The sequence below is a fragment of the Corythoichthys intestinalis genome, chromosome 6 (genome assembly GCF_030265065.1).
Source record: "Corythoichthys intestinalis isolate RoL2023-P3 chromosome 6, ASM3026506v1, whole genome shotgun sequence".
Lineage (NCBI taxonomy): Eukaryota > Metazoa > Chordata > Actinopteri > Syngnathiformes > Syngnathidae > Corythoichthys > Corythoichthys intestinalis.
Window position 1 is genome coordinate 52,494,156 of NC_080400.1, and position 15,358 is coordinate 52,509,513.

The 15,358-nt window shown below is 42.5% G+C and overlaps 1 protein-coding gene across 1 annotated transcript; it reads left to right on the plus strand.

Annotated features, from left to right (window-relative positions):
• Nucleotides 1–9,420: 9,420 nt before the first annotated feature.
• On the plus strand, nucleotides 9,421–10,952 carry LOC130917984 (coxsackievirus and adenovirus receptor homolog). Its single transcript, XM_057839798.1, has 2 exons — nucleotides 9,421–9,476; nucleotides 9,938–10,952. Exon 2 carries the CDS (start codon nucleotides 9,945–9,947, stop codon nucleotides 10,797–10,799), a length of 855 nt encoding a protein of 284 aa, XP_057695781.1. The 5' UTR covers nucleotides 9,421–9,476; nucleotides 9,938–9,944; the 3' UTR covers nucleotides 10,800–10,952.
• Nucleotides 10,953–15,358: the final 4,406 nt, after the last annotated feature.

Sequence of the window (15,358 nt, forward strand, 5' to 3'; positions counted from 1 at the left end):
GCCTAAATCGATATTTTTCGACCCGCTGTCTTCGCCCTCTCTGCCTGACATCTGCTACCCTGATATCTACAACTATCTTGTCCACACAAAATCGGCCTATTCTCACGAAAGTTTGAAAAACTTTAAGAGCAGCACTCTAAGCAACATTACCCCGTGTGACCCTTTACTTCCAATTTTCTAAAATGGCGACAATCAATTAAAAAAAAAGTTGACTGCGATGGCCGACGCTTCAAGGATAGGTGGATATTGGACTATTTCTTCAATAAAACACGCAACAGCTGTGTCTGCCTCATTTGCAAAGAGACAGTCGCTGTTTTCAAAGAGTTCGATGTGATGCGATATTACTAAACAAGACACGCTGACATGTACGACAACATTACAGGGAAGATACGCAGCGAGAAATTATAGCAACTTGAAGCTAGTTTAATTTCACAGCAGCAGTATTTCGCAAGAGCCTGAGTATCGAAAGAGAACGCCACAAAGACGAGATTGTTGAAATTATGAATTTAAAAAAATAATAAAGCAAATGTGACACACAGAAGGGCTTGCTAAAATTTGCTTAATTATATTGTTCTATGTAAATCAGCCAAGGTAGCCCCCCGCATTTTTACCTGGCCCCCTTTGCAAAAGGTTTGGACACACCTGTTTAATTGATGATCCGTAGACGAGGCCAGCTTCTTTCACTTGGTACCAGCTAAATATTATTCAAAATGTAATGATGGTGGAAGAAATAAGCATCTTGAATTTGAAACTGTATGTTGTCGGCGATTAGCCTCGCAATGATCTTAATTGTGGTTGTCAGCCCAAAACCCTCTAAATATATATTAAATGCATCTTACCAGATATAAAATGACTACTACATAATCTGTGGTGATCGTTTGGTGCCCAGTTTTCTTGTTGAATTGCAGCAGTCCATCTCGCTCTCCTCTCCAGGTCTCTCGGAATACGGTAGAACTTCAAGTCTCTCCGTCTGTCTTCTGTTACTGCAACCAACCACCACACACGCCTTCACCATTTTGATTATTAATGTTAACGAGCAGAAAAACACGCCATAATAGGAGGAATTTACGTAGCGGTAATGCGTAAACACGATGAGCTGACGGACAATATGGCGCGGAGGCGTGGTTGTGATGTCATGTGAGTGGGGTCTATACGGCTCTGATTTGGAGTAAACAATAAAGTTTATGTGACTATAGTTACAAGAATGGCGTACCGCAAGCAACACGCCACTTCCGTTCATTAATATTCATGACATTAGCTACTGTTGCTAAGTAGGGACGAGCCACCGGCTGTCCCTAAAAGGAAATGAATGGAAATCGTGTACGAAGGACATGTTTACAGAGCTAAACCTACCAATTCACTCCAAAAATGATGTGCCTGGTGCCAAATTCACAGGCAAAGATGTGGAAAAACATAAAAATGTTCAGTTAAAGAGATGGCTTTAGTGTCGAAGGCTGAAAAAGACGAAAAAAACGATCCGACCTAAGCCTAGCCTCAGCTTTTTTATCGACGCGACTGACAACGACATTCTCCTGTTTCAACAAGCTATCCTTTACCAACAGCCCTGTCTTTCTTATACAGTGCCTTGCAAAAGTATTCGGCCCCCTTGAATCTTGCAACCTTTCGCCACATTTCAGGCTTCAAACATAAAGATATGAAATTTAATTTTTTTGTCAAGAATCAACAACAAGTGGGACACAATCGTGAAGTGGAACAACATTTATTGGATATTTTAAACTTTTTTAACAAATAAAAAACTGAAAAGTGGGGCGTGCAATATTATTCGGCCCCTTTACTTTCAGTGCAGCAAACTCACTCCAGAAGTTCAGTGAGGATCTCTGTATGATCCAATGTTGTCCTAAATGACCGATGATAAATAGAATCCACCTGTGTGTAATCAAGTCTCCGTATAAATGCACCTGCTCTGTGATAGTCTCAGGGTTCTGTTTAAAGTGCAGAGAGCATTATGAAAACCAAGGAACACACCAGGCAGGTCTGAGATACTGTTGTGGAGAAGTTTAAAGCCGGATTTGGATACAAAAAGATTTCCCAAGCTTTAAACATCTCAAGGAGCACTGTGCAAGCCATCATATTGAAATGGAAGGAGCATCAGACCACTGCAAATCTACCAAGACCCGGCCATCCTTCCAAACTTTCTTCTCAAACAAGGAGAAAACTGATCAGAGATGCAGCCAAGAGGCCCATGATCACTCTGGATTAACTGCAGAGATCTACAGCTGAGGTGGGAGAGTCTGTCCATAGGACAACAATCAGTCGTACACTGCACAAATCTGGCCTTTATGGAAGAGTGGCAAGAAGAAAGCCAATTCTCAAAGATATCCATAAAAAGTCTCGTTTAAAGTTTGACACGAGCCACCTGGGAGACACACCAAACATGTGGAAGAAGGTGCTCTGGTCAGATGAAACCAAAATTGAACTTTTTGGCCACAATGCAAAACGATATGTTTGGCGTAAAAGCAACACAGCTCATCACCCTGAACACACCATCCCCACTGTCAAACCTGGTGGTGGCAGCATCATGGTTTGGGCCCGCTTTTCTTCAGCAGGGACAGGGAAGATGGTTAAAATTGACGGGAAGATGGATGCAGCCAAATACAGGAACATTCTGGAAGAAAACCTGTTGGTATCTGCACAAGACCTGAGACTGGGTCGGAGATTTATCTTCCAACAGGACAATGATCCAAAACATAAAGCCAAATCTACAATGGAATGGTTCAAAAATAAACGTATCCAGGTGTTAGAATGGTCAAGTCAAAGTCCAGACCTGAATCCAATCGAGAATCTGTGGAAAGAGCTGAAGACTGCTGTTCACAAACACTCTCCATCCAACCTCACTGAGCTCGAGCTGTTTTGCAAGGAAGAATGGGCAAGAATGTCAGTCTCTCGATGTGCAAAACTGATAGAAACATACCCCAAGCGACTTGCAGCTGTAATTGGAGCAAAAGGTGGCGCTACAAAGTATTAACGCAAGGGGGCCGAATAATATTGCACGCCCCACTTTTCAGTTTTTTATTTGTTAAAAAAGTTTAAATTATCCAATAAATTTTGTTCCACTTCACGAAACAACAACTAGAAATACATTGAACATCTAAACTAGTTACTAATATGCTGGTGCTATCGTCAGCGAGATGTATTTCCGGTTTACACCATGTGGGGGCCTATTGGCCAGTGAAAGAGGAGAATGGGGGTGGGGGTGTCTATAAGCCTATAAGCTAAGTGATTGAAAGGGGTAGAGTGTACACAAATCAGTTCTGTGATCTAGAACCCAGTAATCGTGTGAATCTCTTATGAGTAAGCCCGTTGGCGACCAACCCTACGCCGCCGCATCGCCAATCCCGGCACCGGGACCCCCGACCCGAGAATGCCCTACCACATCCAGCAGCACGCAGGCCCCACCGGGCGCGCGACAGCCACGCAGACGGGCGGAGAAGCCGCGCGGGCGCCAACCCAGGGCCACAGCCCCCACCCAGCCAGCCCGGGGAGGGAGGGAGGGCGGGCGCGGGGGCGGGGGGCCATGCGCAGCCCATCCCTCCTCCCGCAGCCCAGCAAAGGAGCCATCGTCCCCCCCCCGGGACCCAGGGTGGTCCCCCGGGCCACCCGCGCACCCATCAACCGGCCCTCAGGGATGGCAGGAGGGGACGCATCACCAACCCCACGCCTACACCCACCCCCGCCCGCCCACCCGGGCCACGAGCCACAGCCGCAGCCCCCCAACCGGCACGGCACGCCACGGGACCCCCAGCGGCCCACCAAGCCCCAGGCAAGGCAGGGTCCCCCGCCGGTGCAGGCGACACCCCGCTGATACACCGGCGCCCAGTCAGCGACCCGCGACGGAGCGCAGGGCGGATGCCCAGCCAGAGAAGAGAGGGGAAGGCGGAGGCAGGAGAACGCCCAGGAACTGCCACGGGGCGATGCAAGATCGGAGACCCGACCCCCCAACCTACTCCCGCGGCCGGCAGCCGAGGCAGAGGGGAGGCCACACCCCAGGAGCCACGCCATATAAAAAAGTGTGGGACCCACCTACCACCCTATTACTGTGGCTGCCAGGTTCCCGACTGGCAGCCATCACCCAGCACCGTGATGGGGGTGTGAGGGGAGGGTAGTGCAATGTATGCATTAAAATAGGAGAGCTTGGCTTGGGGCAGTGGGACCGCAGCATGGAGCTTCTGCCCAGCCGCCCGTCCCACCGCCCTTTGCCAGAGCTCTCCTGTGGAGTATGATGTGTGGTGCATTTAAAAAAGGTGCAGAGATGGCGGGGCCTGTGGTGAGGAGGCAGCCGTGAGGTACCCCCACCCCCAACAGGTCCCAACCATCCCACAACCTTGGTGTGTGGTGCATTAAAAACAGGGGGGAGCCGGGCCGGGACTGTAAAGCCCCGTCCCAACTCTCCCCGGAGAAATGTATGAGCATGTAAGTGCCAAGGTGAAAAATATTTACAGTGCCGAAGTGAGAAGTGCGTGAGTTAAGAGGCAGGCTCCCGCGGGCGTGGCCCCGTCCACCAGAACCACCGGCCGCAGGGCAGAAGAGGCGTCAGGGCCCCGATCAATCTCCGCCCCAGACCACCCACGGCGCCTCCGCGACCGCCCCCCCCCCCCCCCCCCCCCCACCCACCGAGCACCCACCCCGCACTCCGAGCAGGCGCCACACCAAGCGCCGGCGACCAGGGGACGCCCACCCCACCGGCAAGGGACAGCAAGCCTCACCCAAGGCCCCGCGGGCGCCAAGAGGCCCCGCCAACGACCCCGCCGGCCAGGGGGCAGCAGCGGCCGCCTTGTTGTTGATTCTTGACAAAAAATTAAAATTTTATATCTTTATGTTTGAAGCCTGAAATGTGGCAAAAGGTTGCAAGGTTCAAGGGGGCCGAATACTTTTGCAAGGCACTGTATATCCTCTGGTTGTCCTATGTCTCTTACCGTTCTTAGGGGTAATTTAGTTAGCTTTGTGCAGCGAACAGAAACAGAACAGAAACGGTAACAGTGGCTGTCAGATACCATTGTAATTCTTTTCAGGTCATTCATTGTCAGACAGAAGCAGTATGGCACAACATTACGCTAAAAAAATAAGTTAAAAATATAAAAATGGCTTATCTCTTTGTCCTCTGAAAGACTATCACAACCCAACAAAACGTTTACTGCAAATGAAATGTGAATGGATTCACTGAGCTTGTGTTAAAGTCCGCGCAAGTTGATTCGGTCTTCACATTTTTTTCCTTCCGAGTTTTTGGTTTCCGGAAACGTATGAAGAACACATCCTTCATGTGTCTTAATGTCTTGAGTCGTTTCTACAAGTTCCAAAAAAGCAATGCGTGATCGGCAAGTTTGTTTTTGAAAGACTACCGGAGAAAAGTGGCACAAATTTCGTTGTTTCTATGCGAGGGCGGGTCTATAATGTCCCACTTCGGCTTTACTTCCGCTTTACGATGCGACGTCACGGTCTAAAAATAGCATGCATGCGGTACGCCATTGCCACCAGAGGGAATATGGGGCTGGAATCACAAAGATGCTCCCCAAAAAGGTGACAAATCTGGGGACGCCATTTTGTAGCTAGGCTAGGGGGTGGGTTTTCGCTAGTGCCTAACATCACATTAAAACAATTTTACTCTGACGTTAACGTTATTATTCACTTTTATTGATTCCGTTAAAAAATAGTATTGATTCCGTTAAAAAATAGTAGACATACAGTTGTGGTCGAAAGTTTACATACACTTGTGAAGAACATAATGTCATGACTCTCTTGAGTTTCCAGTTATTTCTACAACTCTGATTTTTCTCCGATAGAGTGATTGGAACAGATACTTCTTTGTCACAAAAAACATTCATGAAGTGTGGTTCTTTTATGACTTTATTAGGGGTTAAAAGAAAAAGTGATCTAATCTGCTGGGTCAAAAATATACATACATGGATCTGAAAAAGCGAATCATTAACTTGAACAAGTCAGGAAAGTCACTTGGAGCCATTTCAAAGCAGCTGCAGGTCCCAAGAGCAACAGTGCAAAAAATTGTTTGTAAGTTTAAAGTGCATGGCACTGTTTTGTCACTGCCACGATCAAGAAGAAAACGCAAGCTATCACCTGCTGCTGAGGGAAAATTGGTCAGGAGGGTGAAGATTCAACCGAGAATCACCAAAAAGCAGATCTGCCAAGAATTAGAAGCTGCTGGAACACAGGTGTCAGTGTCCACAGTCAAGCGTGTTTTGCATCTCCATGGACTGAGAGGCTGCCGTGCAAGAAGGAAGCCCTTGCTCCAAAAGCGGCACCTTAAGGCTCGACTGAAGTTTGCTGCTGATCACATGGACAAAGATAAGACCTTCTGGAGGAAAGTTCTGTGGTCAGACAAAACAAAAATCGAGCTGTTTGGCCACAATGCTCAGCAATATGTTTGGAGGAGAAAATGTGAGGCCTTTAACCCCAAGTACACCATGCCTACCGTCAAGCACGATGGTGGTAGTATTATGCTGTGGGGCTGTTTTGCTGCCAATGGAACTGGTGCTTTACAGAGAGTAAATGGGATAATGAAGAAGGAGGATTACCTTCAAATTCTTCAAGATAACCTAACGTCATCAGCCCGAAGATTGGGTCTTGGGCGCAGTTGGGTGTTCCAACAGGACAATGACCACAAACACACATCAAAAGTGGTAATCGAATGGCTAAATCAGGCTAGAATTAAGGTTTTCGAATGGCCTTCCCAAAGTCCTGACTTAAACCCCATTGAGAACTTGTGGACAATGCTGAAGAAACAAGTCCATGTCAGAAAGCCATCAAATTTAACTGAACTGCACCAATTCTGTCAAGAGGAGTGGTCAAAGATTCAACCAGAAGCTTGCCAGAAGCTTGTGGATGGCTACCAAAAGCGCCTAATTGAAGTGAAAATGGCCAAGGGACATGTTTCCAAATATTAGTGCTGCTGTATGTATATTTTTGACCCCGCAGATTTGATCACTTTTTTCTGTTCACCCATAATAAAGTCATAAAAGAACCAAACTTCATGAATGTTTTTTGTGACAAAGAAGTATCTGTTCCAATCACTCTATCAGAGAAAAATCAGAGTTGTAGAAATAACTGGAAACTCAAGAGAGCCATGACATTATGTTCTTCACAAGTGTATGTAAACTTTTGACCACAACTGTACAATTACAATAGACATACATATTAAGGTATGAGTAATACTTTGGCCTTAATAATTTTAGAGGTTATGGAATTAGCCTGTCAGTTAACAATGTTGGTTGCAAAGATATTAGGATCCATCAGGTGTCACCGTTCAGGCAATGGAGTGGCACAGCGTCTATGGAGATAGAATAGTGCCAAAAGAAGTGAGGTTGTAAAATGAAAATTATTTTTAATATTTTTAATATTTTTTTCCAATTTTAACTAAAAAAACACTTGTATTTCCAAAAATTTGCGTTGTAAAATAAACATGAAAAAAACTCGAAGGAATAAATTGTTCTACAAGTTGTTTTTTTCTGTTTGCAAGTATTTTTTTTTTGTTCTACAGGTGTTTTTTCTTCACTATGAGTTAAAAATTACCAATTACGAGTGCACAAGTTTTGTCACATTCTTGTCGAGTTTTATGAGCCAAAAAAGATACTCTTAACCTAGTTTCAAAATAAAAAATACCTGTAAAATGACTCATTTTAACTTGTAAAACAAAAAAACACAACAACTTGTATTTCCAAGTTTTGCGTTGTGAAATAAAGATGAAAAAAACACAATTTAAAAAAATGTTATTTGACCGTCGTTGAAAGGATTGATACGAAAATCATGAAAATTGCAATAAAATACGTCAGGTGTACAAAAAAAAAAACCTACTTGTACATCGAAATAATCTGTTGTAAAACAAACAAAAGATAGCATTCCAAAAAAGACGTCAGGAACACAATCTAGTGAATAGTTCTTCGGGTGTTTTTTCTATAACCCTTGAGCCGAATATTACATTATATGTAATTTTTTGATGGTTTTTGTTTTTACATCAAAGAGAAAGCATAGGGGGGAAAACACAACGAATGTTAAATATTTCCTAGGTTCTTAAAACAGGCAGACGTTCCAAATGCAACTTTGCCGTCATTTCTAAACCTTTGCATTAAGTAGCCAAAGAACTTGAATGCACGTGACTCGAAAATACATAATATGTAACCATTGACTACCATTATAATTCATAAATTTGGATTTATTGTACACCTGACGTATTTTATTGCAATTTTCGTGATTTTCGTATCAATCCTTTCAACAACCGTCAAATATAACATGTGAGACGGATATAGTGTATTTACACCTCTACCCCTGCAGGTGGCGCAAGAGACCACTAAATGATTTTGCATGCAAACTCCATACTGTTTAAAAGGTGGATTTTCCGCTACTTTTGGTATTGCCATGCCTGCTGATGGTCGCTCACACCTGGTCGTGAAGAACTATTCACTAGATTGTGTTCTCAACGTCTTTTTTTGACCAAGACTTGGAATGATAGTTTTGTGTTTGTGTTTTACAACGGATTATTTCGATGTACAAGTAGTTTTTTTCGTCTATGGTTACAAGTGACTTTTGTCTCTGAAAACGCGACAAGGGGGAGACAAAACTCGTGAGGTTGTAATTGGTGGTTTTTAATCTGTAGCAAACAAAAAACACCCGTAGAACAATAAATAAATAAATAAATTTAAAAAAAAACAAAAAATTGGTAAATGGAGAAAAAACACTTGTAGAATTTTTTTTTTACATTGTGTTTTTTTCATGTTTATTTCACAACACAAAAAACTGGAAATACAAGTTGTTGTTTTTTTTGTTTTAAAGTTAAAAATGGTCATTTTACAGGTATTTTTTTTATTTGAAAACTAGGTTACGAGTGTCTTTTTTGGCTCATAAAACTCGACAAAAATGTGACAAAACTTGTGCACTTGTAATTGCTAATTTTCAACCCGTAGTGAAGAAAAAACACCTGTAGAACAAACAAACAAACAAAAAAAATAATACTTGCAAACAGAAAAAAAAAAACTTGTAGAACAGCTTATTCCTTCGAGTTTTTTCATGTTTATTTTACAACGCAAAATTTGGAAATACAAGTGTTTTTTTTAGTTAAAATTGGTCATTTTACAGGGATTATTTTCATTTTACAACCTCACTTCTTTTGGCACTGTTCTATCTCCATAAGTATCGACATGCATCAGTGCACTGCTCCCAACGTGACGAAACCCACTCTCGATGCCCCGTCAACCCACCATACTTTTGCTATTTGTTTACTGTATGTGCTTGCGTGCACGAAGCGTATTTTGCCGCCTGTCATGGCGGCGGAGGCGCGTCGCGAATAGCGTGACGTCACAAAAAAGGGTTCCTTTGAACTCTTTGATCCTTTGATCCTCTCGTCCCTATATAAGGTATGGTTTTACGCTATGAATTAGTACACTAAAAGCCAAAGAAGCAGACAAGTGTTGCTGTCGTTGGTGTGCATCTTCCTTCCTAAAGATAAGCAGGTAAGAAATCCAAACTTTTTTCATGAAAAACATTGTCTATTGATCATGTTTCCACTTGAGCTAAATAATGCAGTCTTCCGTTATATACTATACATATATATGTATATATTTTTATTTGATAGTCTAACCATTGCTGACTTTTACATTTGTAATAATGCAAAAAAAAAAAAAAAACATCGATGTCAGTTATTAGCTTTTTTTTTTTTTACACTTGTAATGAAAAAAATAATTGCTGATGTCAATTGTATGTTTTCATTTAAAGTGTAAACATTAGTGTTTGAAAACATTTAAACTTAAAATTAGGCAAAATACATGTAACTGATGTAAGTCTTCTGTTTTCCATTAGTTTTTACACTTGTAATGAAAATATAATTGCTGATGTCAAGTCTATGCTTTATAGTGATAGAAAAAAAAGAAAAAACATGTTATTGATTCCAATATCTTTTTGTTTTTCTTGCCAGTGTATACATGGTGATAATGTGGCACCTCCTTTGGCCTTCTGTCCTCCTGGGATTGTTTTTCAACATTTGTCCAGCATGCCCCCTGGAAATTCAGAAGGAAAAGAACCACTACCACGTCGCCAGGGGGTCAAGTATCCAGCTACCCTGTGCGTACACTCATACCGTGGACTCTCAGCAGGACACGAAGATCTTGTGGAGTATCGTGTCTGCAGACCGATACGAGCAGCCCATCATTTGGTTTACAGGCGACCGCTTGTATTCTGATTTGTACAAACCAATGGAGGGGAGGGTCAACTTCACATCAGCGGATCCCCAAAATGGAGACGCGTCTATCAAAATCCAAGATGTACGTCTGTCAGACATGAAGATTTACCGCTGTATGGTAAAGAAGTTACCCGAACTGAAACTGAAGACCTTTGAGCTGACGGTCATGGAGGCACCAAGTCAGCCTCTGTGCAGTGTGGATAAAGAAGAGAACAGTATGACACTGAAATGCAGATCAATGCACGGCACCCCACCTTTGCATTACATCTGGTCCAAGACCAGCGGAAATAAGGTCTTGCCTATTCAGGCCACTGTGGACCCCACAGGAGCCACCTTGCATTGGAACATCACCGAGCGGGAGTGTGGAAGCTATCGCTGCACAGTGGAAAGTATGGTGGGCACCAAACACTGTGACCTTCACCTCAACTGTTCGCTGCCCCGTGACAGCAATGTGGGCAGTCCACTATTAATGACAACCACTGCAGTCATTGCTATCGTCGTCGCTGTCACCACGCTCTTCGTTGTTACAGTTGTCCTTGCCGTACTCCTCTACCGCAAAGGAAAAAAGCAATCCAAGGACATTAATATCGCAATGTAATTAGATGTTGTTAATTTGTTAATGCTATTGATATGTGATTGTTATTGATATCACAAGATAGCAGTGATATCACAATTGTCGAGATTGTTTGTTATGTTAAATCTTTTCCCACAATGGCATTTTGAATCTCCCTTTACTCATCTGTTGAATCTATTAAACATGTTTGATGTTATTACCAGTATGTCAGATGTCTTTTTTTAATACACTTGTAAAAGTTGAAATTGACAGAAAACTTAAACGCATTTTGTAAAGAAAAACATCACCAACTTCATGCTAACACCTAATGGATAACTGCTCTTTATCTTGACTGATGTTAAGTTGCTGCAAATACATTAGTAAAATAAAACTCGCTAGCAGTAGATATTCTCCTTCAAATAATGAATACTTACAAACGCTGTAGTAAACCATAAAAACAGGTGACACAACACTACTTCAAAGCTTATATTCCTCCTAACGTGTGAAAAATTAGTGGTAACAATAAAATTAAATCTCGACTTTCATAATGTGTGCGCCACACTGCCCCTAAGAGGCCAGACTCCTACACAGCAGCAAAACTAGTTAATTTTTGATTGTTTTGCATTGATATTATTAAACATTATTTTTAATAACATTTATTGAAAACCTGAGGCAACACCCACTGACATGACAAAAAATTGGGTGAGCCATTTTTGATAGTTAACGATGGCAAAAACAGCTAGAAAGAATATACCCATTTACTAGGTGTATTTATCATTTCTTATTGAGGGAATTTATTCTTATTACTTTTTAATATCTCCAAATTGTACAGATTTAGTGATTTGAAAGGTGTATCTCTCATTTGTTGGAATATACATAAACTGTATTTTGACCAAACATGAGTAGGAATAAAAAAAAATTGCCACAGGCATTATTGTTATATATAAAGATGCACCGATAGCGATACTAGTATCGGCAGTGGGTGCCGATCCGGCCCAAATGGTGGTATCGGTATCAACGAGTACCAACAAACAACGCGCCGATGCCATTTACCGGGCGGTAAACGCATAACACAGCTTTTTTTCTCCTAAGGCCACGCAGCTGTTTTTCTCCTGAAAGTCACTGCACTCTGTGTTGTGTTATGACACGTGATCACTTTGCATGCCAATCAGCTATCACTATTGACCTGCTCCAGACCAATTAGAGCGGGGCAATAGCCGCTCTCCTACAATGCTGAGGCGGCGTCTTCAAACGAAGGAAAAAACAAGGAAAACATGTCGGCGGTATGGCAATATTTTAGCATCGAAACTCCCTCCAGTACAGTGGCTGCATGTGAAATTTGCGGCCTGAAGGTTTCGAGAGGTGGGGTTAAACCGTCCAGTTTCAACACCTCGAACCTGATAAAACATTTGAGGACGCAACATACGAACGAACACAAAAAGTTTGAGGCAGCAACTGCTAGCAAGAGAAAGGCTGATGATGGACCACAGCAACAAAGCCTGGTCGATTTATTTCAGCGGAAGGAGCAGTGGGACGAGAGAGGTGAAGCAGCAAGACGGATGTCCGAAAAAATCACCGAAATGACTGTTCTTTGTAACCTGCCCCTTGCCTTTGTTGAAAGCGTGGGATTCCGGCATTTTATGGCTCACGCAGTACCCAGATATAAGGTCCCAAGTCGTAAATACATTACGGAGACAACTATCCCTGCACTAAAAAATAAGGTAACCAATCATGTTTTAGAAAAGCTGGAGAAGGCAGGGGCTATAAGCTTTTCAACCGACATCTGGAGCAGCCAAGTCTCACAACTTTCCTTGCTAAGCTTGACTGCCCACTGGGTGGACTTTGAAACATTCATGCTGCAAAACGTCGTACTTCATGCGAATGAGTTCAAGGGATCACACACCGGCGAAGCTATTGCAGGAGCAATAGAGCACATGCTGCACAATTGGAGCATACCGAAGTCAAAGGTAACGTTTGTCTACTTCACTTTTCTTGTCTTTTATTGAAAGAAATGCCGCAGCAATTTGAGACCTGTTTTAAAAGTGCCGTAAAAGTAAGCTAAGCTAAGTTGTGCGTGTGCGTGTCTAGTGCACGTAGAGCGAGGCTGATAGAGAGACACTATGTTGTGGTCAATTATTATTATCAAATTAATATTATTATCATTATTATTAAAAGGTCCATGCCATTGTTCGGGACAATGCGAGCAATATGAAGAAGGCCATGAGGGACCTGGGAATCTCCGGCCTGGGATGCTTTTCGCACTTGATTCAACTCGTGGTACACGATGGAGTGCTGTCCCAGTGAAGTGTGACGGATGTGCTGGCCTGTGGGAGAAAAATAGTTGGGCATTTTAAACATTCCCCATTGGCCACATCAAGGCTTGAAACTGTCCAGATGGGACTGGGAATGCCAGTCAAACGTCTGATTCAAGATGTTACCACTCGCTGGAATAGCACCTTTTATATGACTGCGAGCCTGCTGGAGCAAAAGAATGCCATCTCCATCTATGCTGCTGACCACCAGCTCCCAGCAACACTGACAGCTAGCGACTGGTCCTTGCTGGAGAAAATTAACACGCTTCTGGCTCCATTTGAAGAGATCACAAAACAGATTAGCTTCGCCACCTCCACCGCCTCAGAGGTAATCCCCTCAGTTGTTGTCCTGAAGCGTCTGTTGGCCAAACAGACCACAGAGGACAGCGGGATAAAAACAATAAAGGCAACTCTTCTAGCTGCTATGGTCACAAGATTGTAGACTGTCGAGGAGGAGCCCTTGTACTCTGTTGCAACCATATTAGACCCACTTTACAAAGACAGGTATGTTCAATTGTGTGTTGTACAGTGGAAAGTTTAAACATCCAGTGCTAGTGTGTTGTTTAATCAATCCAGGGCTAAACAACAGCATATTGAGCTAACAACTATATTTTGCTATTCTGTTTACTTTCTTACTGCAGATACTTCACAAGTGCAGAGAAGAGCAAGCTTGCAAGAAGTGCACTGACCAAAGAACTGGAGATAAATCTGTCATCAAGGCAGAAAACTACAACCGAGAAAGCAGACTCAGCCAGTAAGACCCCGCTGATGACAACAGAGCCCAGCACAAGTAGCTGGTTTACAGGGCTGCATGAGGAAGTCCTGCAAGAGCATGCTGCTGAAAAAGGTGGGGCCAGCAGCACATCTACTCAGGTACAGATAGACACATATTTGGCTGAGAAAACAATTCACCACACAGAGAGCCCATTTGAGCACTGGGTAAAAAATAAAGAACGGCTCCCCTCCCTGGCTTCTACAGCTGCAAAGTTTCTCTCCGCTCCCTCCACCAGTGTTGATAGTGAGAGGCTTTTCAGCACAGCTTCTAATATACTTGATGAGAAGAGGAATAGGCTGTCAGGAGAAACAAAAAATGTAGAAACACTAATCTTCCTTAAAAAAATCTGCCAATGTACCTAAAGTTGAACCCCAAAGACTTGAATCCTCAAGAGGACTGACTCAGTAAACACTATTAGGTGTTATGTTACAGATGTGTCCCCAATGTCAACTTTTTTTTCTCCATTGCTTGTTTTAGTTTCTTCAAGTTTGGATTTTGCAATTGGAACGTGAAGAACTTGTGAGGATACTAATAATGCTAAATGGTCTTTTATGTATTTTACCAAATTCTGGCTGCACTTTAAGTATTGCACATCGGCCTAGTTAAAGCCTAGGAAGAAATGATTATCTGTTTTGTTCTTACCTCAGCTCTTTATACTGCTCTCACATATACCTCATTAGGTATATTGTTTGTTATTTTACTTTCTTACTGTTACACTAGTATTATGTATGTTATAATTTCATTCAAGTTGCACTGATTGGCCTTTGAGAGCCAAAACTCAGGGTTTAAAATAAGTTATTCAGTTCAGAGTTTATTATTGTTATTGTTGTGCAATAAAAAGTTCTACTGTATTCACTTTGTATTAGTCTTTCACCTGTTTCACAAAGGTAAGCAGCAGCCCGACAAAGCCATGATAGCAATGATTTCACATCCAATTATGTAGCTCTTTGGAAAAAAAAAAAAAAAAAAAAAAAATAAGAAAAAAAAAAAATATATATATATATATATAAATGGGGTGGTATCGGTATGGTATCGGCCGATACTGCACAGCCAGGTATCGGTATCGGGGCCAAAAAAATGGTATCTGTGCAACACTAGTTACAGTGCCTTGCAAAAGTATTCAGCCCCCTTGAATCTTGCAACCTTTCGCCACATTTCAGGCTTCAAACATAAAGATATGAAATTTAATTTTTTTGTCAAGAATCAACAACAAGTGGGACACAATCGTGAAGTGGAACAACATTTATTGGATAATTTAAACTTTTTTAACAAATAAAAAACTGAAAAGTGGGGCGTGCAATATTATTCGGCCCCTTTACTTTCAGTGCAGCAAACTCACTCCAGAAGTTCAGTGAGGATCTCTGAATGATCCAATGTTGTCCTAAATGACCGATGATGATAAATAGAATCCAAATGTGTGTAATCAAGTCTCCGTATAAATGCACCTGCTCTGTGATAGTCTCAGGGTTCTGTTTAAAGTACAGAGAGCATTATGAAAACCAAGGAACACACCAGGC

Excerpts from the sequence above, each read along its gene's own strand:
- LOC130917984 (XM_057839798.1), top strand. The coding sequence starts at position 9,945 with ATGGTGATAATGTGGCACCTCCTTTGGCCTTCTGTCCTCCTGGGATTG.